Source organism: Rutidosis leptorrhynchoides, chromosome 10 (assembly GCF_046630445.1).
Source record: "Rutidosis leptorrhynchoides isolate AG116_Rl617_1_P2 chromosome 10, CSIRO_AGI_Rlap_v1, whole genome shotgun sequence".
NCBI classification, from domain to species: Eukaryota; Viridiplantae; Streptophyta; class Magnoliopsida; order Asterales; family Asteraceae; genus Rutidosis; species Rutidosis leptorrhynchoides.
In genome coordinates, this window is record NC_092342.1 from 267,971,320 (window position 1) to 267,999,038 (window position 27,719).

Below are 27,719 nucleotides of genomic sequence, written 5' to 3' on the forward strand. Positions count from 1 at the left end.
ATTCGAACTCATTCATTCAAACCGAGTTAGTTGTTTGAACTCAATTGTTTGAAATGACTGTTTGAACTGATTGTTTAGACCGAGTTAGAGTAAAAATTAGTTTGAACTCGACGAATAAGGTCGTACACATTTCATTGGTTATCGAAGAATAAAAGGAGTTCGAACGTGATTCAATGAGTTCAGACAAAATTGGTTCGATCGTCTTTTGTGTTTTTGTCAATGGGAGGATGAATGGTATATTTTGACAATTTAAAAAGAAAATTGTATTTAATACTCTGTAAATATTAAATAGTCGGACGAGTGATTACAACAACACAACAATTTAATTATGTAAAAAATTTAATTATGTGCTTAAAGCCTAAATTGAACTCCGAACATGTTCTAAAACCATGAAAATTTGATTTTCATGGCGTCTTTATTTATTGAGTGATTACTTTTTACATAAATAAATTGTGCGAGGGCGGGTTATTTTTGGAGATAACAACTAAATGATTGCGCTTTCCTCCCTCAATATTAACCACCAATGACACGTCAGCGCACACACTAACGGATTGATAACCAACGTCGATTTTAACACACTCACTCCCTCCCTCCCTCCCTCTTCTCTATCCAAAAAACGAAAAACAAAAGAAACAGCAACAGTTTCATCATATCATATCCATATTCATATCCATCTCGAATGGATGTAAACACCTTTTTCATTCTAAAACCTAATCAACATCAATTATCACCGCCATCATTCTCTTCTTGCATTTCTCCGATCATCTCGTTACGGCCGCAGTTTCTAGGCACCGAATTCCGTCATCCTGCTAGCCGGAGAAAATGCTGCTGGTTAGGGTTAGGGTTAGGTTTTGGAGTTCAATTTCATAGTCAATCGGTTAGAACTAATAAGAGGAGGTTTGTTCATACAACATCTGCGGCTTTAGGTCCACAAGCGATTGTTGTAGTGGTGTCGTTTGTTGCTGTTTCAGCTCTTACTGTGTTTTACTTCAATTACTCGAATAAAAAGCGTGTTGATGAATCGAAAAAGGTAATTGAGCTGAATTTGATACTACTAATTGAGTATAATGATCATAAACAAACGAACTGAGCTGTGGGAGATACATATCAACACTATAGTTTGATTTGGTTAGTTATTAGTTTTGTGTAAAATTTGATGATTACAAGTGGTAAAATATATCAAATACGTTTGGTTATAGGAGTAGTAACTTAAAATTAGTATTGTTATTGGAACAGAGGTAGAGCCGGTATTGTATGGTATCATTAAATGTTCATCATATCATATATCTCTATCGATTTATGCTGCAGCATATATGTTTGATGTCCTTTTTATATATAAACTTCAAATTTAACTGTTCTTTCTGCTATTCTAGATAAATGAGAACTCTGGAAGGTAAAAGAATATAAAGTTTATGTGTAGTGCAAGTATCCTAATTAGCACTGGAACACAATGTTGCTGTTTATTTTCTTTGTTTCTTTTAGCTCTCTTAAAAGAAAAAAGTGTATGATTGTAAACCATATCTGTTTACTTCAGCCAGTTTGTGATGTTTATCTCATTTTGCAGACACTCAAGCCACTTGATCGTACGGACCACCATCAAGGGTCAAGTATACTAAGTCATACGTTTAATGGTGAACACTCATTAAATGGTAGTCTCCTGGGTGAGAATTCTGATGTGGGTAACAAAGATATACTGGGGAAAGTTAAAGACATTAGCAATGATGAAACAGGACCAGTGCATCATCATCAAACAGTCTTGTTGGATGAAGAACCTATACCAGCTGGCACATCAGCCTCTACTGGTTCTGGTACCATTGGTTCTAGCATTACAGAATCTTCAGCATCACATGAGGTTCAATCATCTTTTGAAAAACATCCTAGAGTACATGAATCAACATCCCAAGAATTACTTAGCGTGATTCTCGAATCTGGCAATGTACTATGTATTCCTACCGCAGAAAGAAGTGTTGTTTCTTTCGATGAAGAACATAAAACAGAGCATTACTCTCAGAGTCCTAAGCTAATGGTGGAACCTGAGTTGATTGCTGCGTCTGTTACTGCAAAAAGTAATGTGGTGGGAGTTGATGTAATTGAAGAGAAAAACTATGTGCTTACTAAAGAACTCGATGTTAGTAGGTACAGTTTTACGCCTAAGAAGTACAACCACAACAGGTTGCACTCATTCTATGAGGCAAATGAATATGCAATGAATTCCATGGAAAGCCTTGGTAGCACGAAATCAATGCCTGAGATTTCATCTTTTGGAAGTAACGGCTTTTCTTCATCAGTGGGCGGTTCCATATTTCAAAGTGAAAGATTTTCTGCAAAGGATTTTCTTCATGCTGCAGGTTATGTTTAGCAATTATGTTTGTGTTTCTTTTGGCTTACTTAGTTAGTGGCCATAAATATTCCCCTTTTGATCTATGTTTTAAGTTGTTCTATAATTCTCTGAATTGACATGACTGTTAAATACATTTACCAGAAAAGTTTGAGGCTAAGTTACCCAATGGGAATCCAGAAAGTGGTCCGTTTAATGGAAGAAATGATTTTTGGAAAAAAGGAGGGTCTCGTAGTGACAAAGAGAGGTCAATGTTGACTAAGGATGACTTTAAAACTTTGTTCCCAGTATCAGAGAAAAAGAAACAAGAAAGCACCCAAACTTATGCTTCACAGCAGTTACGTGCTTACCATCGCTTTCTCAAAGAGGGAAGGTAATGCCATTGTCATATTTCATACTTTATACTTTCATTAAAATAATAATAAAAAGAATCAATTAGTTTGGAGTTTTAATGTCGCAAGTATTTCACTTATCAATTCCTTAATAAGATATTATTCACTTGAATTCGAGGTTGATGTAAAGTTCATTTTTTTCTACTTTAGGTTAACTGACAGCTTAGAAAAGCTTGAATATCTGGAGAGAAAAGGTTTGTTAGACATGAATAATGTAAGGCTGCCTCTTTTAAACATTACTTGATTTAATCAATTTTCTATTGGTTTCAGTTGTCGGCTTTCATTATTTTGACTTATAACACTACAAAACATTTTTGTTTTTAGGTTTACCATATGGGATTTCTTAGCGTGTGTAGAAGCCAAAAAGCTGTTAAAGAAGCATTCCGTTTTATCAATCTCATACCAAATCCGACCTTGAGCACATTCAATATGCTTATGTCTGTGTGTGCATTCTCTCCTGATTTAGATGGTAAGGCTTTTATATAACTTTGTGGAAGTTCAATTGAACATTGAAAAATTAGTGATATATATGTTACATGTAGCACACATAGTTGTAGTGTTACCATCTTTCAACTTTTTTAGTATTTTGTATTTTAGGAGCTTTTGAGGTTGTGCAGCGTGTCCGGAAATCTGGATTAAAAGCTGATTGTAAACTATACACTACTCTAATAGTAACTTGTGCTAGGAGTAAAAAGGTTGATACTATGTTTAAGGTATGTTTTCTTTTCTTTTCAGTTTATATTTTTCAGCTATTTCATCTAACATAAGAAGATAAAATTTGAAGTCAGCTCATGTTATGTTCACATAGGAATATTTACTTATCTAATAGTCACATACTAGTTTTGTATAAATCTTCGTGTTATACTTATTATAGGTTTTTCATGAAATGGTCAACTTTGGGGTGGAACCAAATGTTCATACATATGGTGCACTTATTGATGGTTGTGCCAAAGCTGGACAAGTTGCCAAAGCATTTGGTGCCTATGGTATTATGAGGTCAAAGGTATGTAAACAACATTTTCCCTCTTTACCAAAATATATAATATCTTTTATAATCTAGTATACCTGGCAAACGGGTCAGGTTGGGTCAGTTTGGGTAACGGGTCAAAATGATTTTGGGTTGAAATGGGTCATGGGTCAAACAGGTAAAAATTTTAAACGAGTCCAAACGGGTGAAGTTGGGTCAGTTTGGGTAACAGGTCGTAATGGGTCAAATGGGTCAAATAGGTCCAAACAGGTCATATACTTTTACATTTATTATATTGTTTTAGTTATTATTAATATTTATATTTATATTTATACTTATTATATATATAAGAAAATATTAATATACATAATTATTGATATAACCATTAATGCTTTCATTAATGATTTACGGATGAATCTTGTTATGCTCAACCCATTTGACTCATTCACAAGGCCCAATTGACCCAATTTGACCCAAATTTGAGAGTATGGATCTCAATTGCCAGGTATATAATCTAGTAAGTTTCATCTGTCACCTTATAGAGTTGGTTTGTACATGCATGCAGTAGAATGTGAAGCCAGACCGAATTGTATTCAATGCGCTTATCAGTGCATGTGGCGAATCTGGAGCCGTAGATCGTGCATTTGACGTGTTAGCAGAAATGAGATCTGAGACACATCCTGTAGACCCTGATCATGTCACAGTTGGAGCCTTGATGAAAGCATGTGTGAATGCTGGTCAGGTTAGACAATTTTAATTTTTATTTATATATTTTTGATATATTTTTTGTTAGTAATTTTTTTCCCATGTAGATGGAAAGGGCGAGAGAGATATATGGTATGATTGAAGAATATAAAATCAAGGGTACTCCAGAAGTTTACACCATTGCTGTTAACAGTTGCAGTGCAAATGGTGATTGGGAGTTTGCATGCAGTATTTTTAATGATATGACCAAAAAAGAGGTTGTCCCTGATGAGGTGATATATCTCTCTAAGTCGTTACATATATCCGTCACGTTGAAATATAATGATATTAGGAGGTCTAATATTTCTTGAAATATGTATATGCAACAGCATAGTATGCATTAGGTGTACTTGATGTCATTATGCTGCTTAACTCAAAAGCAATTTATACTGAAAAAAATCTTTTTCTTGCAGTTGTTTTTCAGTGCATTGATAGATGTGGCAGGGCATGCGGGGAAGCTGGATGCATCATTTGAAATTCTACAAGAAGCCAAGAATAAGGGAATTGATGTGGGAATTATGTCATATAGCTCATTAATGGGAGCATGTAGCAATGTATGTTTTAATCGTATCAAATCTCTATTCGATTACCCTTATGTTATCAAAACTTCAAACTTGATGCAGCAATTCTTGCTTATACATATACTCGTTTTGATCTTCGAATCTATATCCTAACTTTTATTGAAATAATTGTCAAATCATATGCCCAGGCAAAAAACTGGAAGAAGGCACTGGAACTATATGAATATGTCATAAAGATGAGGATGAAACCAGTAGTGTCGATGATGAATGCGTTAATTACTGCCTTGTGTAAGTGTATTTTGTTTCTGAGTTCCCACATGTATCTATCATATGAATGTGAATGAAGTTGTAGTTAGGCCAGTCTGGTTCAAGATCTGATATACTTTGATATATTTATGTGACTGATAGACCGAAATTTGATCAACTGATCCAACACTTCAAAAGATGAGGACATATTTTGATGATTTTCCTTAAACATGAATTTTTTTTTTTTATAATGATCAACTACTAAGAATGATCTATCTTAAAATCTTAAATTTTGTATTTGGTGACAATTATATTTTCGTATAAGCTTGATTAGTTTTGTTTTATTTTTAATGTAATTATAATCTAGATTACCTTGTTATAACTTTAGTGGTTTCATCGTGAATCTTTAAGTGATGGTCATGTTTGTGTGTGTTCCAGTAACGATAAATTTATAGAATATGCATTAATTTTTGATAATAGATGTTCCTAAAATGTTCATAGTTGATTAACAAAAATTAATAGTTAAATAATAACTAGCCATTATGATTTCCTGACTTTAACTTCTTAACCTATGAATAGATTGTGACATCAGTTTCACAGATTTGCCTTAATTTTTATGATGATTTTTTGTTGTAAGAATATATTGTTATAAATAACTGTTACATTCTAATAGCAATTTAAGTCAACTAAACAAAGTAAAATATAATAATAATAATAATAAAAATAATGTCTTGTGAAAGAAAAAGAAGGGGTATGCAACTATGGGAGTGCTGATAGTCTAATTGCAATTTTGTGTAGATAACTCTCTCATTTTTTTGTGTAAAGATTATTTTATGTTGTTTCTACCGGTTTATAAGCATTGGTAAATATGTTCATAATGCTATCTAACTATCTATGCTTTCAAGCATCTATGTTCATATAGAGCCCTAGGTTAAAAAATTCTTATATCGAAATATGCAATTCATTTTGTTTACCTTCTTATCATATCTTGTTACTCTTGCTCATTTACTGTAGGATCATATATTTTTCCTAAATTAAGTTATACTAGTGAATTTTGTAGCTTCTCATTATACAGAGACCATTGAATTTATAATATATCATGCTGCAGGTGATGGAGATGAACTGCCCAAGGCAGTTGAAATTCTGTCAGAAATGAAAAAGTTAGGCTTACGCCCAAACTCTATCACATACTCCATTTTATTGGTGGCAAGTGAAAAGTAATTCCTAAAAACTTTCAAAGTTACCAACTAGTTTTCATTACATCTTCATGAATCTGTTTATTTAACCCTTGTGATTTTGCAAATATAATACAGAAAGGATGATTTAGAAGTTGGTCTTATGCTCCTTTCTCAAGCTAAAAAAGATGGAATCTCCCCAAATCATGTAATGTGCAGGTGTTTAATTGGTAAGCCAGTGTGTTTACTATTAAGTTTTCACTTCTATTGTTCATCAATTATTTGGTTATTAGGTCACCTGATATATTGACTATCATTTAGATAAATTAGTAGTATTTTAATTAATTCTCTCTAATGTTTGATCTTGAAGCTTTGTGTTACCGGAGATTTGAGAAAGCTTGTATGGTTGGTGAGCCCATTTTGTCTTTTGACTCAGGACGATTACTAATAGACAGTGAATGGTAAACTTCGTGTAAACTCTATTTCTTTTAATATTCTGTTATGCGTATTATGATAGAAAATACTCTAAATTAGTTACTTGGAGTATGTTCATTAAAACCGCAGGTCATGCTTTCATGGTTGTATTTATATTTATTTCTACTTTTTTTGAAGGACGAATTTGGTATTGATGGTGTATAGAGAAACATTAAATGCTGGTGTTGTTCCATCAATAGAAGAACTGTCACAAGTACTAGGATGTTTACGGCTCCCTCAGGATTCATCTTTAAAAACCCGACTGATAGAGAATCTGGGTGTAATATCCGAAACAACAAAAGGATCGAATCTTGTGTCTCTGATCGATGGCTTTGGTGAATATGACTCTCGTGCCTTTTCTCTTCTTGAGGTTTCCATTCAATTAGTTCCTCAGTTTCATTTTATTTCTGTCTTTTTATTTTTATTTTATTATTAAATGTTCTCTTAAATCCCCGTTCTCACTTCAGGAAGCTGCTTCACTTGGGATTGTTCCTGGTGTGTCTTTAAAAGAAAGTCCTATAGTTGTGGATGTTACAAAATTACCAATGTATACAGCTGAGGTAAGCCTTTCATATATTCTAAGACTGCTATTTAAGAACTTTAAATCCGTTATAAAGGTGTATACACGTGTTTTATTTTGTGTTCATCGGGTCATCCTCATTTGAATTTTGATTGTATCATATTCTTCAGGTTTACTTCTTGACAGTCTTGAAGGGTCTTAAGCATCGGCTAGCTGCTGGTAATTACTTGATGCTTTCAGTTCATATTTATCTAGTTTCTTAATAATAAATACTTAAACGAAATAATTGAATTGAAACTATCTGTTTAAAAAAACTAATTTTCAGGTGTGAAACTGCCCAACATAAGCATCTTGTTGCCTGTAGTGAAGACACAAATCAAGGCTCCAATTGGTGATAAAACAATAAACGTTGCAGGAAGGTGAGTATATCATATCTTGAGTTTTTGATATTGATGACAGGATGGCATTTAATTCTCTATATATGATGAACAGAGTTACCCAGCATATTTCAGCATTATTAAGAAGGCTAAGGATTTCGTACATAGGAAACGAGTCATTTGGAAAGATTAGAATTAATGGAGTTGTTGTCAAGAAGTGGCTTTCACCCAAACTTTCATCTCCTTATGCTGCTGGAAAACCAACAGATTTTGGTTCATCCAACTCACGTTTGGGTAAAGGAATCAGCAATCAGCAACGTGATATTCGAAATGGAAATCGTTTGGGTAAAGGAATCAGCAATCAACAGCGTGATATTCGAAGTGGCATCTTGTCTTATGAATAAGTTTGTAAGTTAAAACAGTTTCACTCAGAGGTTGGTTAGTAACGCAATGCTGAAGTAGGTTGGTAATTTGGCATCTGATTGGTATAAAACATGAGGAAGTTACAATCATGTGAATGCAACCTTTAACATCATAATCATGGTTTATATCCCATAGGTACAGTTTTGGTACTTAGGTTTTATATACAGTTTACCAATGGGACCTTAATCAGATGCCACTGGATATAATAATATCATAGAGTGATTTTGTAATGTCTGGGCTGAATTTGAATGATTACTGTACAAGAAAATACAATTACAACTCTTAAATGTTACTCGTATTTGCGTATATATTTATTTGATTTTATGTATGTATGATATTGTCATTTATATCCTATTATATGTGAACATTTTAAGTTTATTAATGCTAGTAAAAGTTGCTAGTTAGTCTGGACTAGTCAGTGGGTCTCTTGTAGGTACTAATTGGCCAAGTTTGATATTAGTCGGACGTTGACCAGTTGTGCATGTATTTGACTGAATAAATCCGACTTTGAACTAGTAATTGACTTTGACCGACTAAATTTGACTTTAACAACTTTGACCGAATATATAGATTAAGTCGGAGACTAGTCGGACAACTTCAAAATCCCGACTAGTCGGGGACTAGCCGGTAACCATGGCTAGGATGGACCGCATATGACTTTAGAATAACAGAAAGTCAAACCTCAAAAATGACCTTTATTATACACTCAAACCTTCATACACCTCCCATTGAATGTTTAAACCCAAACTCTTCTTCTGATTGGCGCAACAAGCTTTGAAACAAAGATTGTTGCAAGAACGACATTGGGATGACAAATCGAGTTTTATGAATCTCACCAACATAGACTGCAAAGCATCCTTTTGGCACTTGGGATAGTTGGCTCCCATTTGGAAATGTAATTTTGGCACTGCCTTTATGAATCTCACCAACATAGACGGCAAAGCATCCTTTTGGCACTTGGGATAGTTGGTTCCCATTTGGAAATGTAATTTTGGCAATTACATTTGGAAATGTAATTGCATGAACATTGTGTTATGATGTGTATAAATTTAGTTGGATGCTTGTATTTATATATTTATAGTATGGATATGAACACATTTTATAGATGGGGAATGACTAGCAAGTTGTATTGGTTAATTTGTGGGAATGTTTCATGTGGAAGCCTAACATGGCATGACTTATTGGTTAAGAGCTCTCTTAATCTTGACGGTCCATCATGGGATAACTGACTGCCACATCAGCACTTACTTCCTATCACTAACCAACCACTAAAGTGCTAACATTCATGATGTACCCATCACTTGGTCCCATTTCTATTTTTTTATATTAAACTTTATATTTTTAACTTATATATAACATTTAAAATCCTAAAAATAAATATTTTATTAATAAAAAAAATATTACAAAATCCAAAAAAATACAAAAAAAAAAAAAAAAAACATTACAAAGTCCTAAAAATTAAAAAAAAAAACATTACAAAGTCTTAAAAAATAAAAATAAAACATTACATAGTCCTAAAAAAAAAAAAAAAAAATGCCCATTACAAAGTTCTAAAATTTAAAAAAAAAAAAAAACGATTACAAAGTCCTAAAAAAAAACAAGTTCAATACGACCCGATCGCGTCGTCACTCACGTAACCCTCATTGCTACTGTTGTGCGGGTAGTGAGGATGAGGTCGGGGTGTTGAATTGTCGGATCCAAATACCAATACAATACAACTCGATTCGGTTGCATTTGAGTAAGACTCTCCCGACAATTTCATGCCATTCTTTTTCGGTCGTGATAAACTCAAACTTATCGGTTTATGGATCACACCAAGCAAAATCCGAGGCCTCGAAGTCAACATGTTCGCGTATGTAGTCGAACAAATGCCCCGTGTCCCAGTAGGTGATATTGAGTGACTCGAACGACTTGCACTGCCCGTCCAGATACATCTTCTAATCTTCGCTTAGTTGTCCCCCGTACCAAACATCCATCGAAACAGTTAAAAGCGCCATTGTGTGTTTATGTTTGAGTGTGTGTTTTTTTGATCGAACGAGACAGTGTTTGTGTTTATATATTTAGTGAACGAGACAGTGTGTGTGTTGTGTTTGTGTTTGAGTGTGTTGTGTTCATATACATGTATATATAGCCTGGACACATAGCCTGGAAAGTTGAAGTTCAAAATTTGTTACCGTTTAAAAACTCAAACGTTCACTTATATCCGTGATTCAAAATGTCGATCAACGAAAAAGTGGAGTACGGGGTACAACCGTGGATCCAACGACGGAGTGCTAGTATCGGTGTGATGCAATCACGGGCTCAAGAACGCTACCAACGGCGGTACCAATACGAGCACTCTAATCGCCAAAACTTTCACTTGCTGATCATGCCTAGACTTTTTGGGCTGTATATATATATTTAAAGCTTTCAATCCAATATAAAATTTATACGAAAAACAAATTTTAAATTATATTATATGATTATTGTTTTATGTTACAAATGTTTATTAGTGTTGTGTTCAAACTATACATAATCAATTATACAGTTAATTTGATCCAAGGATCATTTGTCATTAAACTTTAATGAGATGCTTATAAACTCCACATTTAAATTATAATAACAATTCTTACATATGAATCAAGAATGTGATGGATTGAAAAGTTAATGTGACGCGTAGCATAACATTTTTCATATAGTGATAGAAATTTGGGAGTTTTGTTAATGTAAATCACATGGCATACGTTAAGTATTTAAGTCTGACTTGTTAATATATATCACATTTGAACTTCTTTTATCATTTGTGGATTAATTATAAATTATGATCTTTAAAGTATTTAAGTGTGTATAAAATACATGCGCTATACAACCCTAAAACTATAAACTCTTGATTGAACATACACGAATAGTAGTATCTGTATTTACGTGTTTGTGCATAACGTAAAATAAAAGAAGTTCAAATGATTACAACATCTGGAAGTTTAGACCAAATCCCGTCTAACTGTTGATCTTTCTCACAATACTCCATTTTAAAAAAAAAAATTGCACTGTAACACTTTGAAACATGTTTAGTAGTGTAAGGATCACCTCATTTCTTTATATAACATTTTAAAAATGATTACAACATTTTAAAAAAGTGTAGTATATGACTAATAAATCATGGTGTAAGGATCACCTCATTTCTTTATATAAAGAGCGGCAATGTCACCATGGGTAGGGGCTGCTGCTATGATAGGAAGGAGAATGAGGTGAATCATTATGATGTTGTTGATGGTCATGTGAAGTGCCGCCTCCTTGATCATAATATTAATTCTGGCCATAAGAATGCTGTAAACTGGGCCTTCAACAATCTAAACCCCGCTTAAAACTCATATCAGTGAGTGATATTTGTTTGTGGGAATATCAATCATTAAGCTCGATCGATAGTTGACAAAAATTCCCAAGTCCATTCTTTGTAGTAAGATAAATAAAATATCTTGCTGTGAATGAAAGTTAAGTAAACTAAATGTAAGAACAATGTAAAACTGAAAATGTGTTCGACTGATTTATTATAAATCACATACATGGGTTTAAATACAAGGAAAAAGGTAAAGAGTATTAAATGCTAGTCTAGATAGCTAGTCTAATAAGAAATATTAAATGCTAGCCTAATAAAACAAACATGCTAGTCTAATACTCCGTAAAACATTAAATGCTAGATATAAAGGAGATCCTACAATCTCTATTTTCCATCCTTGGAAATATCCCATAAATCAAGGGATTATAATATCCCATAAATCAAGGAATTATGTTCCACTAATTTTAACACTCCCCCTTAGTGTAAACTCTCGATCAAAAATCCCCAACGCTTCTCGAAATTCCATGAACTTGGTTTTCATTAGAGCTTTAGTAAAGATGTCGGCTACTTGAGCATTTGTCCTTATGTTTGCTAACTCGATCTCCCCGCTAATAACCTTTTCACGAATAAAATGATATCTCATTTCTATATGCTTAGTACGGGTATGAAACACAGGATTCGAAGCAAGCTTGATTGCACTTTCGTTGTCACATTACAACATAATCTACTTTTTCAAGTATGTCACCAATCAATCTTCTTAACCAAGTACATTCTTGAGCCGCCATTGTTGCAGCTATGTATTCCGCTTCCGTGCTAGACAAAGCAACAACATCTTGCTTCTTGCTACACCATGAAATAACAGCGGAACAAATGTTAAAACAGTAACCAAAAGTTGAATGGCGATCATTTACACCTCCCATCCAATCTGCATCCACGAAACCTTTTAACAAAACATTATCACATTTCTTATACCACAAACCGTGGCCTATTGATCCTTTCACATAACAAAGGATCCTTTTTGCTGCATCAAGATGAACATTAGTTGGACATTGCATAAATTGTGAAACAATGCCAACCGAGTAAGCAATTTCCGGCCTTGTGATGGTTAGATAGATCAAACTTCCAACCATTTGTCGGAACAACTTCACATCTTTGAGCTCTTTTCCTTGATCTTTCTTCATTTTGAGGTTTGGTTCCATTGGAGTAGTCATAGGCTTTGACTCCCCCATGTTGAAACGTTCCAAGAGACTTCTTGCATAACCCCTTTGAGAGATAAAGTACCCGTTTTCTAATTTATCAACTTCCAAGCCAAGAAAACATCCAATCTCCCCCAGATTCTTCATTTCAAAATGAACCGAAAGATCATCACTTAAACGAGAGATTTCTGACTCGTTTCCTCCGGTGATAATCATGTCATCAACATATAATAACACTAAAACATGGAAACCTGATTCTTCTTTAACAAACAAACTAGAATCCGCATCAGAAATCTTAAAACCACAAAAGAAAAGGTATTGTGCAACCTTACCAAGCTCTCGGAGCTTGTTTCAAGCCATAAAGAGCTTTCTTTAATCGGCACACATATTCTAGAAATTGATTTGAAATGAACCCAATAGGTTATTCCATGAACACCTCACGATCAAGCTCTCCATATAGAAAAGCATTCTTCACATCAAGTTGCCACAATTTTCACCCTTTGTAAGCCGCTAGTGAGATTATTGTTCTCACCGTTACCATTTTAGCCACGGGGCTAAAAGTTTCCTCATAATTAAGCCCATAACTTTGACAAAAGTCACGAACCACCAACCGAGCCTTGAACCTATTAATGGTTCCATCCGAGTTCTTCTTCAAACGGTAGATCCATTTGCAAGTAACCGGTTTACATGCTTCCGGTTTCTTGACAAGCTCCCAAGTTTCATTCTTTTCCAATGCATCAATCTCCTCTTGCATTGCTTTTCTCCAATCCGGAGAATCTTTAGCTTCTTCATAACATGTTGGTTCTTCGGTTAAGCCACCTGAAAAGAAACAAGTTGTGACTGTGTTCACCTCATAGTCACTTAGATGTCTTGGTTGTCTTTTTTCTCTTGTTGATCTTCTAACTTGAGTTGGTACTTCTTCACTAGGTGTCTCTTCTTGAGTTTGAGAAACACCATCATTCTCACTTTCTTCTTGAGTGTCGAAGCTAGAAAACATAAATTTGTAATCTCTATCTTCTTCACCATTTTTGCTTGATTCAGAAAATTGAGAAGACACTTCATCAAATACCACATCTCTTGAAGTGGTAAACTTCTTTGTTTCTTGATCAATACACCTCCAACCTTTCCTGTGAGAATCATAACCAGTAAAAATACACTTTCGAGCTTTTGGGTCAAGTTTGGTTCGGTTAGCTTTTGGAACATGAACATAACAAATAGAACCAAACACCCTAAAATAGCTTACATTTGGCTTTTGGCCATAAGTTAGCTCAAAAAATGATTTTTGTGTACCTGGCCAAGATGGTAACCGATTAAAAAGGAAGGTAATGCTATTAACCGAACCAAGAAAACATCCAATCTCCCCCAGATCATCACTTAAACTTTGATAAAAGTCACGAACCACCAACCGAGCCTTGAACCTATTAATGGTTCCATCCAAGTTCTTCTTCAAACGGTAGACCCATTTGCAAGTAACCGGTTTACATGCTTCCGGTTTCTTGACAAGCTCCCAAGTTTCATTCTTTTCCAATGCATCAATCTCCTCTTGCATTGCTTTTCTCCAATCCGGAGAATCTTTAGCTTCTTCATAACATGTTGGTTCTTCGGTTAAGCCACCTGAAAAGAAACAAGTTGTGACTGTGTTCACCTCATAGTCACTTAGATATCTTGGTTGTCTTTTTTCTCTTGTTGATCTTCTAACTTGAGTTGGTACTTCTTCACTAGGTGTCTCTTCTTGAGTTTGAGAAACACCATCATTCTCACTTTCTTCTTGAGTGTCGAAGCTAGGAAACATAAATTTTTAATCTCTATTTTCTTCACCATTTTTGCTTGATTCAGAAAATTGAGAAGACACTTCATCAAATACCACATCTCTTGAAGTGGTAAACTTCTTTATTTCTTGATCAATACACCTCCAACCTTTCCTGTGAGAATCATAACCAATAAAAATACACTTTCGAGCTTTTGGGTCAAGTTTGGTTCGGTTAGCTTTTAGAACATGAACATAACAAATAGAACCAAACACCCTAAAATAGCTTACATTTGGCTTTTGGCCATAAGTTAGCTCAAAAAATGATTTTTGTGTACCTGGCCAAGATGGTAACCGATTAAAAAGGAAGGTAATGCTATTAACCGAACCAAGAAAACATCCAATCTCCCCCAGATCATCACTTAAACTTTGATAAAAGTCACGAACCACCAACCGAGCCTTGAACCTATTAATGGTTCCATCCGAGTTCTTCTTCAAACGGTAGACCCATTTGCAAGTAACCGGTTTACATGCTTCCGGTTTCTTGACAAGCTCCCAAGTTTCATTCTTTTCCAATGCATCAATCTCCTCTTGCATTGCTTTTCTCCAATCCAGATAATCTTTAGCTTCTTCATAACATGTTGGTTCTTCGGTTAAGCCACCTGAAAAGAAACAAGTTGTGACTGTGTTCACCTCATAGTCACTTAGATGTCTTGGTAGTCTTTTTTCTCTTGTTGATCTTCTAACTTGAGTTGGTACTTCTTCACTAGGTGTCTCTTCTTGAGTTTGAGAAACACCATCATTCTCACTTTCTTCTTGAGTGTCGAAGCTAGGAAACATAAATTTGTAATCTCTATTTTCTTCACCATTTTTGCTTGATTCAGAAAATTGAGAAGACACTTCATCAAATACCACATCTCTTGAAGTGGTAAACTTCTTTGTTTCTTGATCAATACACCTTCAACCTTTCCTGTGAGAATCATAACCAATAAAAATACACTTTCGAGCTTTTGGGTCAAGTTTGGTTCGGTTAGCTTTTGGAACATGAACATAACAAATAGAACCAAACACCCTAAAATAGTTTACATTTGGCTTTTGGCCATAAGTTGGCTCAAAAAATGATTTTTGTGTACCTGGCCAAGTTTGTAACCGATTAAAAAGGAAGGTAATGCTATTAACCGAACCAAGAAAACATCCAATCTCCCCCAGATCATCACTTAAACTTTGATAAAAGTCACGAACCACCAACCGAGCCTTGAACCTATTAATGGTTCCATCCGAGTTCTTCTTCAAACGGTAGACCCATTTGCAAGTAACCGGTTTACATGCTTCCGGTTTCTTGACAAGCTCCCAAGTTTCATTCTTTTCTAATGCATCAATCTCCTCTTGCATTGCTTTTCTCCAATCCAGAGAATCTTTAGCTTCTTCATAACATGTTGGTTCTTCGGTTAAGCCACCTGAAAAGAAACAAGTTGTGACTGTGTTCACCTCAAAGTCACTTAGATGTCTTGGTTGTCTTTTTTCTCTTGTTGATCTTCTAACTTGAGTTGGTACTTCTTCACTAGGTGTCTCTTCTTGAGTTTGAGAAACACCATCATTCTCACTTTCTTCTTGAGTGTCGAAGCTAGGAAACATAAATTTTTAATCTCTATTTTCTTCACCATTTTTGCTTGATTGAGAAAATTGAGAAGACACTTCATCAAATACCACATCTCTTGAAGTGGTAAACTTCTTTGTTTCTTGATCAATACACCTCCAACCTTTCCTGTGAGAATCATAACCAATAAAAATACACTTTCGAGCTTTTGGGTCAAGTTTGGTTCGGTTAGCTTTTGGAACATGAACATAACAAATAGAACCAAACACCCTAAAATAGCTTACATTTGGCTTTTGGCCATAAGTTAGCTCAAAAAATGATTTTTGTGTACCTGGCCAAGATGGTAACCGATTAAAAAGGAAGGTAATGCTATTAACCGAACCAAGAAAACATCCAATCTCCCCCAGATCATCACTTAAACTTTGACAAAAGTCACGAACCACCAACCGAGCCTTGAACCTATTAATGGTTCCATCCGAGTTCTTCTTCAAACGGTAGACCCATTTGCAAGTAACCGGTTTACATGCTTCCGGTTTCTTGACAAGCTCCCAAGTTTCATTCTTTTCCAATGCATCAATCTCCTCTTGCATTGCTTTTCTCCAATCCGGAGAATCTTTAGCTTCTTCATAACATGTTGGTTCTTAGGTTAAGTGTAATGACTCGGAATTTTCTGACCAAATTATACTTATGAGATTAATATTTACATAAATTAAACCATACCAACATGATAATCAATCTAAATTGTTGAGACTTGTGTTTTTGAAAAGAGTTTTACACAACGTTTGACCGTCCAATATGACCGATGATATCACGAACTATATAACATACGATAATTATACATTTGTGTATATATATGTATTAATATATATTTAACATGATCTAAGGATGGTTTAACATCTCATTGTGTACTAATGACAATGAGTTATAAGTATATTTTGAAACTACTAACTTAAGTTTTCAAAACGATAACTATACGTAACATTCTTTGATATATATACTTATAATCTATAATGCTTATACATGTATCGTATATATAATGTATTTAATCACTTTTTAAGGACTTAAATACATAAAACAATATAAGTATATTCACAAAATATAGCTATATTTGAATTCTCATTCCGTTTTCTCAAGATTTCTATACGTATATCTAGGGTATATGTACCCGTATCATACCCAGCTTCTATACGTATTTACTATTGGTATATACACATAAAATCAACATCATAATCAACATTATTACTGCCCTAGATATGAGGTAACTAGAATTTGTCAAGTAGTATGAATTTTTAGTAAGAAAACAAAATTATGAATCCTTTTCTTTCTTTATAAACTAAAAATGTTTTTATAAATGAACACCATTTATTCACTCCATTTTCTCATACCTACACCCTCATTTCTCTTTCAAAATACTCCTAACTTCATACTTGATCATCTCCAAGCATTTTCCCCATCATTTAGCTTCAATTACAAGCCTTAAACACCATAAGAAAACTCTTTCAAGAACATATCAAAATAACCACCCATTTGAAGAAGTTTACTTCCAACCTTTTGATCTAACTCCACCACTCTTTGATTTCACGATTATTTCTTATCTTTTGCAGTAACTTTATCCAAGTAACTTGAGGTAGTAACCTTGTTCATAATCTTATTCAATTCATATTCATATAGCTATCTTATTTTGTGGTATAAAATTTTAACAACAAGAACATAGTTTGAATGATTTCAAAGTTGTTCGCAAACTAAATAGATCCTTCTAACTTGACTTTTAAAACACTTCAAGACCTGTAATATATCATAATGATATGCTAACCTAACAAGATATAACTTGGTTTTACAAAGAACATCTTAAAACTGAATCTACGTCGTCGGAGTGCAACCGGGGGCTGTTTTGGGTTGGATAATTAAAAACCATCTTGAACTTTGAATTGGAAGTTCATGTTCTGGAAAAATGATATTTCTTATGAATATGTTAACACATAAAAATTTTATGGTTTAACTCAAAGTGTAAGTATTTTTAGAAAAATGATCATTAAATGTTGTTTTTATGATGGAAAATGATCACTTTCATAAGTTTCACCAAAGTTTGACCTATAACCTATGATTTCGAATACAAATTAAGGTATTTTCAGTTCATATTCTTAAAATTTGACTCGATCCAAGGAAGTGGCAAGTTGATCCAATAAAAACGGAGTTGTAATGAAGAAACTACGACTAAAACAAGATTGGGTATCCGAAGCTAGTTTAGCTACGAAAATATTTGGAGAAAAAATAAATTAATCATATCTTTTCTAATTAATATGATATTTTATATATAATTACTTATGATTTGATTTTATATATTTCAGGACCACCCGTAAACAACACGAGAAGATTAATCATAAGACCTCATGATTGTACGCAACACGTCATTTGACAACACGGTACTTTATGTACGCAACACGTCATTTGACAACATGGTACCATGGGTCGAGATTAATTCTGATCAATACGAATACGATGGGGTCTTTATTTATTTTATTTAAGCAACTAATTGTGGACCTCTAACATCGGACTGCTAACTACGGACTAAGAAAATATTAAAAGTATTAAAAGTATATATATAACGATTACTTAAAAAGAAAATATGTTGATATATTATATATATGGTTAGGTTCGTGATATCTATCGGAGACCAAGTCGAATTAAATACCTTCAAGGCAAAAGTGAGTTTCATTTGCTCCCTTTTTAATTGCTTTTGCAATATATATTTTTGGGCTGAGAATACATGTGCTGCTTTTATAAATGTTTACAAAATAGACACAAGTACTTAAAAATATATTCTACGTTGAGTTGTACCACTGGCATATTTCCCTGTAGCTTGGTAACTACTATTTACATGGGTATTGTAAACGCGAATCCTGTTGATAGATCTATCGGGCCTGACAACCCCAACCGGACTGGACGACCAGTATTCAACGGTTGCACAGTACTTCGTTTTGGTGACTACACTTGGTACGGTGTAGTGAGATTTCATAATAAAGGGAATATGCGACGTTGATTAAATGTTAAGTATGGTTACCAAGTGCTCAACCACTTAGAATGCTTTACATACATTTGCTAGTGTATTATGTTTATGATTATGAAATCTTGTGGTCTATTAACATATTGAAATGATTGTTATGATAAGCCTATGAACTCACCAACCTTTTGGTTGACACTTTAAAGCATGTTTATTCTCAGGTACGAATTAAGTCTTTCGCTGTGCATTTGCTCAATATAAGGACATTACTTGGAGCCCATCATCGCAATGGGACCAAATGTTGATGACTTCGTCCAGGTGGATTAGGGCGGGTCCTTTCAGTTGGTATCAGAGCGGTGGTCGTAGCGAACCAGGACTTGCATTAGTGTGTCTAACTAGTAGTTGTTAGGATGAATTAATGAGTCTGGACTTCGACCGTGTCTACATGTCAAAAGTTTTGCTTATCATTTCTAGTCGGAAATCATCTGCTTATCATCCTTAGGAAATTACCTGCTTATCATTCATAAGTCTAGACACGTTTTACTGCATTTACTGCATTGATAGTGTATAGACGAATTCTTATCTTAGCATATATGTTATTGCGAACTTTGACTGATATCTTTTCAAAGATTCTCCGTAATTTACGGGATTTTGGTATTATATATACATATGTAAATTATGTATTGAAGAGTACCAAATCTAACTCCTATAATCAATTCCATACCAAAAATTCATTTTCCCCATTATACAAGATGGATTCCGCATCTAGTTCGAATTCTTCAGATTCCGACAGTTATGCCGATATGGATTTCCATTCGGGCTCCAAAAGCAGCGTCACCGGAATGAATCAACCAATTTCCCATCATCTATTCTGGATGAATTGGGGATGGGTTCGTAATATACTAAATCACTGGAGACAAGAAGAAGGTAATCCATTCCATCCACCAAATTGCCCTCTTGGCGATGAACCTGAAGCACTTACCGGCGAACCTATTCGAAACACCATTTTCTCTCTCATTTCTAGAGTATCTCGTCACGATTATATACTATCCCATATTACAAATCTTGTTCATTCGTTTGCTCCAACCGCCAATCATCCCGGTGTACTAGCAGAAGTTAACGAACTTCGCGCTCGCGTGAAGGCTTTGGAGAACATGGTGCGAAGGTTGCAAACACCAGAAGCAGCACCAGCAGCATAATCATCACCACCATCAATAACATCAACAATACCATCATCACCACTAACAAACAACATCCGCATCACACGTCTCAACATCATAATCTGTCCCACAAACATCAACATCATACGCACCATAGATACCAAGGAGTACCAACAATAATGAACGATAAAGTATTGATCCATAACTTCATTGATATTCTGCGAAGAATATGTGGTTTCAAAAAGTTTTAGAGATTTCTTATTCTAGCTCAAACCGAAAAGCAAATGAGATTAATATCATATTAACTCATTAAATTCATGATTTCATCTGAAGAAAATATATATGTATATATGTTTTTATAAAGGTTGTAATTAAAAGTTCTTTTGTGCAAAATATTAATGGTGAAATTTTTTTTTTTAACGGGTAGGTAATACCCGAGGAATAATTAGATTTCATCTTAATAAGTTACATTGTACATTCGTCGAAGCTGATTCAACAGTCATTTACTATCCTACTTACAACCACCGATATACGTATCCGTTCACCGCAGAATAACCATTTTCATTCAATTTCATATTTGGATTTTGACTTTCCAGAATCCAACAAGTGGCATATGAAGAAAACATATGACAAAATAAAATCTGTTAGAAACAAACAAATTAACTATGAAAAATTTTGTTAAGAATCCACGCTAACTGTTCCAGCTAACTGTTCCTAGCTAACTGATTACATTTTATTTATCGCAGTTTATTTATCGCAATTTAATTATCGCATTTTTATTTATCGTCATTTAATTTCTGTAATTATTTTACGCACTTTAAATATCGGGACACGTATACAATGTTTTGACATATCATATCGACGCATCTATATATATTATTTGGAATCACCATAGACACTCTATATGCAGTAATGATCGAGTTCTCTATACAGGGTTGAGGTTGATTCTACAATAATATATATAGTTTGAGTTGTGATCGAGTCTGAGAGGTATACGGGTCACGACACGTATTAATTAATTCGTATATTATATATTAAACTATATATGAATTATTGGACTGTTACTGTGGACTATCGACTGTGGACTAATGACATTGGACAATTAAAATGAATTAAAATATTGATTATAACATATGAAACTAAACATTTCTTCAAGATTGCCACTTGATTTCATCTTAAACCTCATTGTATCTCGACGATTACAATTAGCGTTCAAATCTATCATGATTCTTAAAAACACCTCAATCGAGAGGATAAACAAACCGCACTTCATCTACGGAAGAAAAGATTGATGCATATAGTTATGCACCTGAAAAATCCTCGGAAACTGAGTAAACGTTTGACACGTATCTTTTCTAGTTCCTTTGACATTGTTATTACCGAAGATCGTTTTGCAATCCCTTTCCAAAGTAGCTAATTTTGTCACATCTCCAGCAAGTCAACTCCGACTTTTCATTCGAAACAACTTTATTATAACTGCGATATATATGCGTACTCTTTATTGTTACTGGGAACCTTTTATATTCCACAATATTACCATCAGCGATTAATCATTCTAAAAACACAATTCTCCTGAAACTACCTCGGTTTGATAACCGATGACCCAGATCAGTTAACTTTGAAAATGCTGACGAAGCAGCATGTTGTAGATGATCTTAATGGCCAAAAGTTTGATGATAAAGAAAGGAGTGTTAGGAACGCTCGATAGAAAATTTAGTACCGAAAAGCGGATTATGTGAAACTATGAAGAAAGCTGTGGACAAATCACAAAGAATAAGTTTGCCTTCAAAGAATTCAAATGATTCTGTGCCTGCTGAAATCGTTAGCAAACATCTTATTTCTCATTCTAAACCTTCACAGACAAATCTTCTTCATCATCCATTGATATTAGAAATTCTAAGATATTATCGTATGTTCTATTATAAATATCCTCTATATTTCTGGCGATATTTTCACAACTATTCTTATCTGAGATCATTTATCTCTCCGTAATATCTGCAACATAAAAGAAACTGTGTTAGTTTCTAAATTCTGAAACCTTCGAGTTTAAAATATGAATGTTTTGAAGTAGTGTTGGGAACTGAAGCATGGATTAGTATAATATAATGACACTTGATCAACGTCATTATATTACAGTAAGTCATGTTGAGTTTCTAATGAAGCATGATGATTCACAGTACCGTCATTATGTGCCATTTACACGACTCTTACATTCTATCTAATCTCTAAACATATCAAGAGAATATTTTTCTGGATGACTCGGTTTTCTCCAGGGTATTCTCGTAATTTAACAAATCAAAATCGTTCTATTACCATTTTCTTCTTAGAGCATTAGCTATGTTCATTCTGAATTTCATATCTACGAATTCCGGACCATTACTCGCTTGACTCGAAGTCGGGAAGAGAAAACGAAAGCATAAAGCTCCAAAAAATAATGAAGAATATAAACTTCGATAATAACCCCGAAATTACAAACCGTGTATATCGATGCAGATAGCAATATAGAGACACGGGAGAATTAGAAACACTATAAACACAAGAGTATAGTAGAAGTAAATAGATTCTTCTGGTGGTAGATGAAAAGGAAGAATGACAGATATAAAAGTTAGGATTATATCAAGAATCAGGACTGGATGGAGCATATTGATGAATGCTTTAAAGTAAGAATCAAGGGAGAAAGAATAGAAGGTGTGAGTCGTGGAAAATAAGGAAACGAAGGGGTGAATTTATAGTGAAATATCTGACAGAGCAATCGAAACAGATTATTGCATATAATCAAAGAAGATCATGATTTCCTTAATCACCAAAGAACTAAATCTTATTACGTAAGATTCTCTTTAAATCCCTTAAATCCCGGAAATCAATCATAACTACGTCATCGGTTAAGACGAATATATTTTACTCATGTCACTCTTTTACGATAGTCTCATTTATATTCTTCGCATAATCGAATCGTTTTATCTACATTACTCAATGATGATAAAACTCCATTATCACCTTATATTTGTCATGAAAACCTTCTTATTGTTATCCATAACAACCTCTATCAAATTTCGGGGACGAAATTTCTTTAACGGGTAGGTACTGTAATGACTCGGAATTTTCTGACCAAATTATACTTATGAGATTAATATTTACATAAATTAAACCATACCAACATGATAATCAATCTAAATTGTTGAGACTTGTGTTTTTGAAAAGAGTTTTACACAACGTTTGACCGTCCAATATGATCGATGATATCACGAACTATATAACATACGATAATTATACATTTGTGTATATATATGTATTTATATATATTTAACATGATCTAAGGATGGTTTAACATCTCATTGTGTACTAATGACAATGAGTTATAAGTATATTTTGAAACTACTAACTTAAGTTTTCAAAACGATAACTATACGTAACATTCTTTGATATATATACTTATAATCTATAATGCTTATACATGTATCGTATATATAATGTATTTAATCACTTTTTAAGGACTTAAATACATAAAACAATATAAGTATATTCACAAAAGATAGCTATATTTGAATTCTCATTCCGTTTTCTCAAGATTTCTATACGTATATCTAGGGTATATGTACCCGTATCATACCCAGCTTCTATACTTATTTACTATTGGTATATACACATAAAATCAACATCATAATCAACATTATTACTGCCCTAGATATGAGGTAACTAGAATTTGTCAAGTAGTATGAATTATTAGTAAGAAAACAAAATTATGAATCCTTTTCTTTCTTTATAAACTAAAAATGTTTTTATAAATGAACACCATTTCTTCACTCCATTTTCTCATACCTACACCCTCATTTCTCTCTCAAAATACTCCTAACTTCATACTTGATCATCTCCAAGCATTTTCCCCATCATTTAGCTTCAATTACAAGCCTTAAACACCATAAGAAAACTCTTTCAAGAACATATCAAAATAACCACCCATTTGAAGAAGTTTACTTCCAACCTTTTGATGTAACTCCACCACTCTTTGATTTCAAGATTATTTCTTATCTTTTGCAGTAACTTTATCTAAGTAAATTGAGGTAGTAACCTTGTTCATAATCTTATTCAATTCATATTCATATAGCTATCTTATTTTGTGGTATAAAATTTTAACAACAAGAACATAGTTTGAATGATTTCAAAGTTGTTCGCAAACTAAATAGATCCTTCTAACTTGAATTTTAAAACACTTCAAGACCTGTAATATATCATAATGATATGCTAACCTAACAAGATATAACTTGGTTTTACAAAGAACATCTTAAAACTGAATCTACGTCGTCGGAGTGCAACCGGGGGCTGTTTTGGGTTGGATAATTAAAAACCATCTTGAACTTTGAATTGGAAGTTCATGTTCTGGAAAAATGATATTTCTTATGAATATGTTAACACATAAAAATTTTATGGTTTAACTCAAAGTGTAAGTATTTTTAGAAAAATGATCATTAAATGTTGTTTTTATGATGGAAAATGATCACTTTCATAAGTTTCACCAAAGTTTGACCTATAACCTATGATTTCGAATACAAATTAAGGTATTTTCAGTTCATATTCTTAAAATTTGACTCGATCCAAGGAAGTGGCAAGTTGAACCAATAAAAACGGAGTTGTAATGAAGAAACTACGACTAAAACAAGATTGAGTATCCGAAGCTAGTTTAGCTACGAAAATATTTGGAGAAAAAGTAAATTAATCATATCTTTTCTAATTAATATGATATTTTATATATAATTACTTATGATTTGATTTTATATATTTCAGGACCACCCGTAAACAACACGAGAAGATTAATCATAAGACCTCATGATTGTACGCAACACGTCATTTGACAACATGGTACCATGGGTCGAGATTAATTCTGATCAATACGAATACGATGGGGTCTTTATTTATTTTATTTAAGCAACTAATTGTGGACCTCTAACATCGGACTGCTAACTACGGACTAAGAAAATATTAAAAGTATTAAAAGTATATATATATATATATATATATATATATATATATATATATATATATATATATATATATATATATATATATATATATATATATATGTAACGATTACTTAAAAAGAAAATATGTTGATATATTATATATATGGTTAGGTTCGTGATATCTATCGGAGACCAAGTCGAATTAAATACCTTCAAGGCAAAAGTGAGTTTCATTTGCTCCCTTTTTAATTGCTTTTGCAATATATATTTTTGGGCTGAGAATACATGTGCTGCTTTTATAAATGTTTACAAAATAGACACAAGTACTTAAAAATATATTCTACGTTGAGTTGTACCACTGGCATATTTCCCTGTAGCTTGGTAACTACTATTTACATGGGTATTGTAAACGCGAATCCTGTTGATAGATCTATCGGGCCTGACAACCCCAACCGGACTGGACGACCAGTATTCAACGGTTGCACAGTACTTCGTTTTGGTGACTACACTTGGTACGGTGTAGTGAGATTTCATAATAAAGGGAATATGCGACGTTGATTAAATGTTAAGTATGGTTACCAAGTGCTCAACCACTTAGAATGCTTTACATACATTTGCTAGTGTATTATGTTTATGATTATGAAATCTTGTGGTCTATTAACATATTGAAATGATTGTTATGATAAGCCTATGAACTCACCAACCTTTTGGTTGACACTTTAAAGCATGTTTATTCTCAGGTACGAATTAAGTCTTCCGCTGTGCATTTGCTCAATATAAGGACATTACTTGGAGCCCATCATCGCAATGGGACCAAATGTTGATGACTTCGTCCAGGTGGATTAGGACGGGTCCTTTCATTAAGCCACCTGAAAAAAAACAAGTTGTGACTGTGTTCACCTCATAGTCACTTAGATGTCTTGGTTGTCTTTTTTCTCTTGTTGATCTTCTAACTTGAGTTGGTACTTCTTCACTAGGTGTCTCTTCTTGAGTTTGAGAAACACCATCATTCTCACTTTCTTCTTGAGTGTCGAAGCTAGGAAACATAAATTTGTAATCTCTATTTTCTTCACCATTTTTGCTTGATTAAGAAAATTGAGAAGACACTTCATCAAATACCACATCTCTTGAAGTGGTAAACTTCTTTGTTTCTTGATCAATACACCTCCAACCTTTCCTGTGAGAATCATAACCAATAAAAATACACTTTCGAGCTTTTGGGTCAAGTTTGGTTCGGTTAGCTTTTGGAACATGAACATAACAAATAGAACCAAACACCCTAAAATAGCTTACATTTGGCTTTTGGCCATAAGTTAGCTCAAAAAATAATTTTTGTGTACCTGGCCAAGATGGTAACCGATTAAAAAGGAAGGTAATGCTATTAACCGAACCAAGAAAACATCCAATCTCCCCCAGATCATCACTTAAACTTTGATAAAAGTCACGAACCACCAACCGAGCCTTGAACCTATTAATGGTTCCATCCGAGTTCTTCTTCAAACGGTAGACCCATTTGCAAGTAACCGGTTTACATACTTCCGGTTTCTTGACAAGCTCCCAAGTTTCATTCTTTTCCAATGCATCAATCTCCTCTTGCATTGCTTTTCTCCAATCCGGAGAATCTTTAGCTTCTTCATAACATGTTGATTCTTCGGTTAAGCCACCTGAAAAGAAACAAGTTGTGACTGTGTTCACCTCATAGTCACTTAGATGTCTTGGTTGTCTTTTTTCTCTTGTTGATCTTCTAACTTGAGTTGGTACTTCTTCACTAGGTGTCTCTTCTTGAGTTTGAGAAACACCATCATTCTCACTTTCTTCTTGAGTGTCGAAGCTAGGAAACATAAATTTGTAATCTCTATTTTCTTCACCATTTTTGCTTGATTCAGAAAATTGAGAAGACACTTCATCAAATACCACATCTCTTGAAGTGGTAAACTTCTTTGTTTCTTGATCAATATACCTCCAACCTTTCCTGTGAGAATCATAACCAATAAAAATACACTTTCGAGCTTTTGGGTCAAGTTTGGTTCGGTTAGCTTTTGGAACATGAACATAACAAATAGAACCAAACACCCTAAAATAGCTTACATTTGGCTTTTGGCCATAAGTTAGCTCAAAAAATGATTTTTGTGTACCTGGCCAAGATGGTAACCGATTAAAAAGGAAGGTAATGCTATTAACCGAACCAAGAAAACATCCAATCTCCCCCAGATCATCACTTAAACTTTGACAAAACTCACGAACCACCAACCGAGCCTTGAACCTATTAATGGTTCCATCCGAGTTCTTCTTCAAACGGTAGACCCATTTGCAAGTAACCGGTTTACATGCTTCCGGTTTCTTGACAAGCTCCCAAGTTTCATTCTTTTCCAATGCATCAATCTCCTCTTGCATTGCTTTTCTCCAATCCGGAGAATCTTTAGCTTCTTCATAACATGTTGCTTCTTCGGTTAAGCCACCTGAAAAGAAACAAGTTGTGACTGTGTTCACCTCATAGTCACTTAGATGTCTTGGTTGTCTTTTTTCTCTTGTTGATCTTCTAACTTGAGTTGGTACTTCTTCACTAG

The 27,719-nt window shown here is 33.9% G+C and overlaps 1 protein-coding gene across 2 annotated transcripts in view; it reads left to right on the plus strand.

Annotated features, from left to right (window-relative positions):
• Positions 1-616: 616 nt before the first annotated feature.
• The window catches only part of LOC139871618 (pentatricopeptide repeat-containing protein MRL1, chloroplastic), a 194,880-nt gene continuing 167,777 nt past the window's right edge, over positions 617-27,719 (plus strand). Inside the window, exons 1-19 of one of the 2 annotated variants that reach the window (XM_071859337.1) lie at positions 617-1,030; positions 1,565-2,348; positions 2,483-2,711; positions 2,881-2,944; positions 3,055-3,199; positions 3,328-3,443; positions 3,605-3,733; positions 4,266-4,439; positions 4,510-4,674; positions 4,855-4,995; positions 5,151-5,250; positions 6,317-6,425; positions 6,522-6,613; positions 6,754-6,844; positions 6,996-7,227; positions 7,325-7,417; positions 7,548-7,596; positions 7,703-7,796; positions 7,870-8,188. In XM_071859337.1, the coding sequence (XP_071715438.1) occupies positions 680-1,030; positions 1,565-2,348; positions 2,483-2,711; positions 2,881-2,944; positions 3,055-3,199; positions 3,328-3,443; positions 3,605-3,733; positions 4,266-4,439; positions 4,510-4,674; positions 4,855-4,995; positions 5,151-5,250; positions 6,317-6,425; positions 6,522-6,613; positions 6,754-6,844; positions 6,996-7,227; positions 7,325-7,417; positions 7,548-7,596; positions 7,703-7,796; positions 7,870-8,158 (3,447 nt within the window). In that variant the 5' untranslated portion in view covers positions 617-679 and the 3' untranslated portion in view covers positions 8,159-8,188. Of the gene's footprint in view, positions 1,031-1,564; positions 2,349-2,482; positions 2,712-2,880; positions 2,945-3,054; positions 3,200-3,327; positions 3,444-3,604; positions 3,734-4,265; positions 4,440-4,509; positions 4,675-4,854; positions 4,996-5,150; positions 5,251-6,316; positions 6,426-6,521; positions 6,614-6,753; positions 6,845-6,995; positions 7,228-7,324; positions 7,418-7,547; positions 7,597-7,702; positions 7,797-7,869; positions 8,508-27,719 lie in introns of those variants that run through there. The other variant, XM_071859336.1, reaches the window with a different exon arrangement.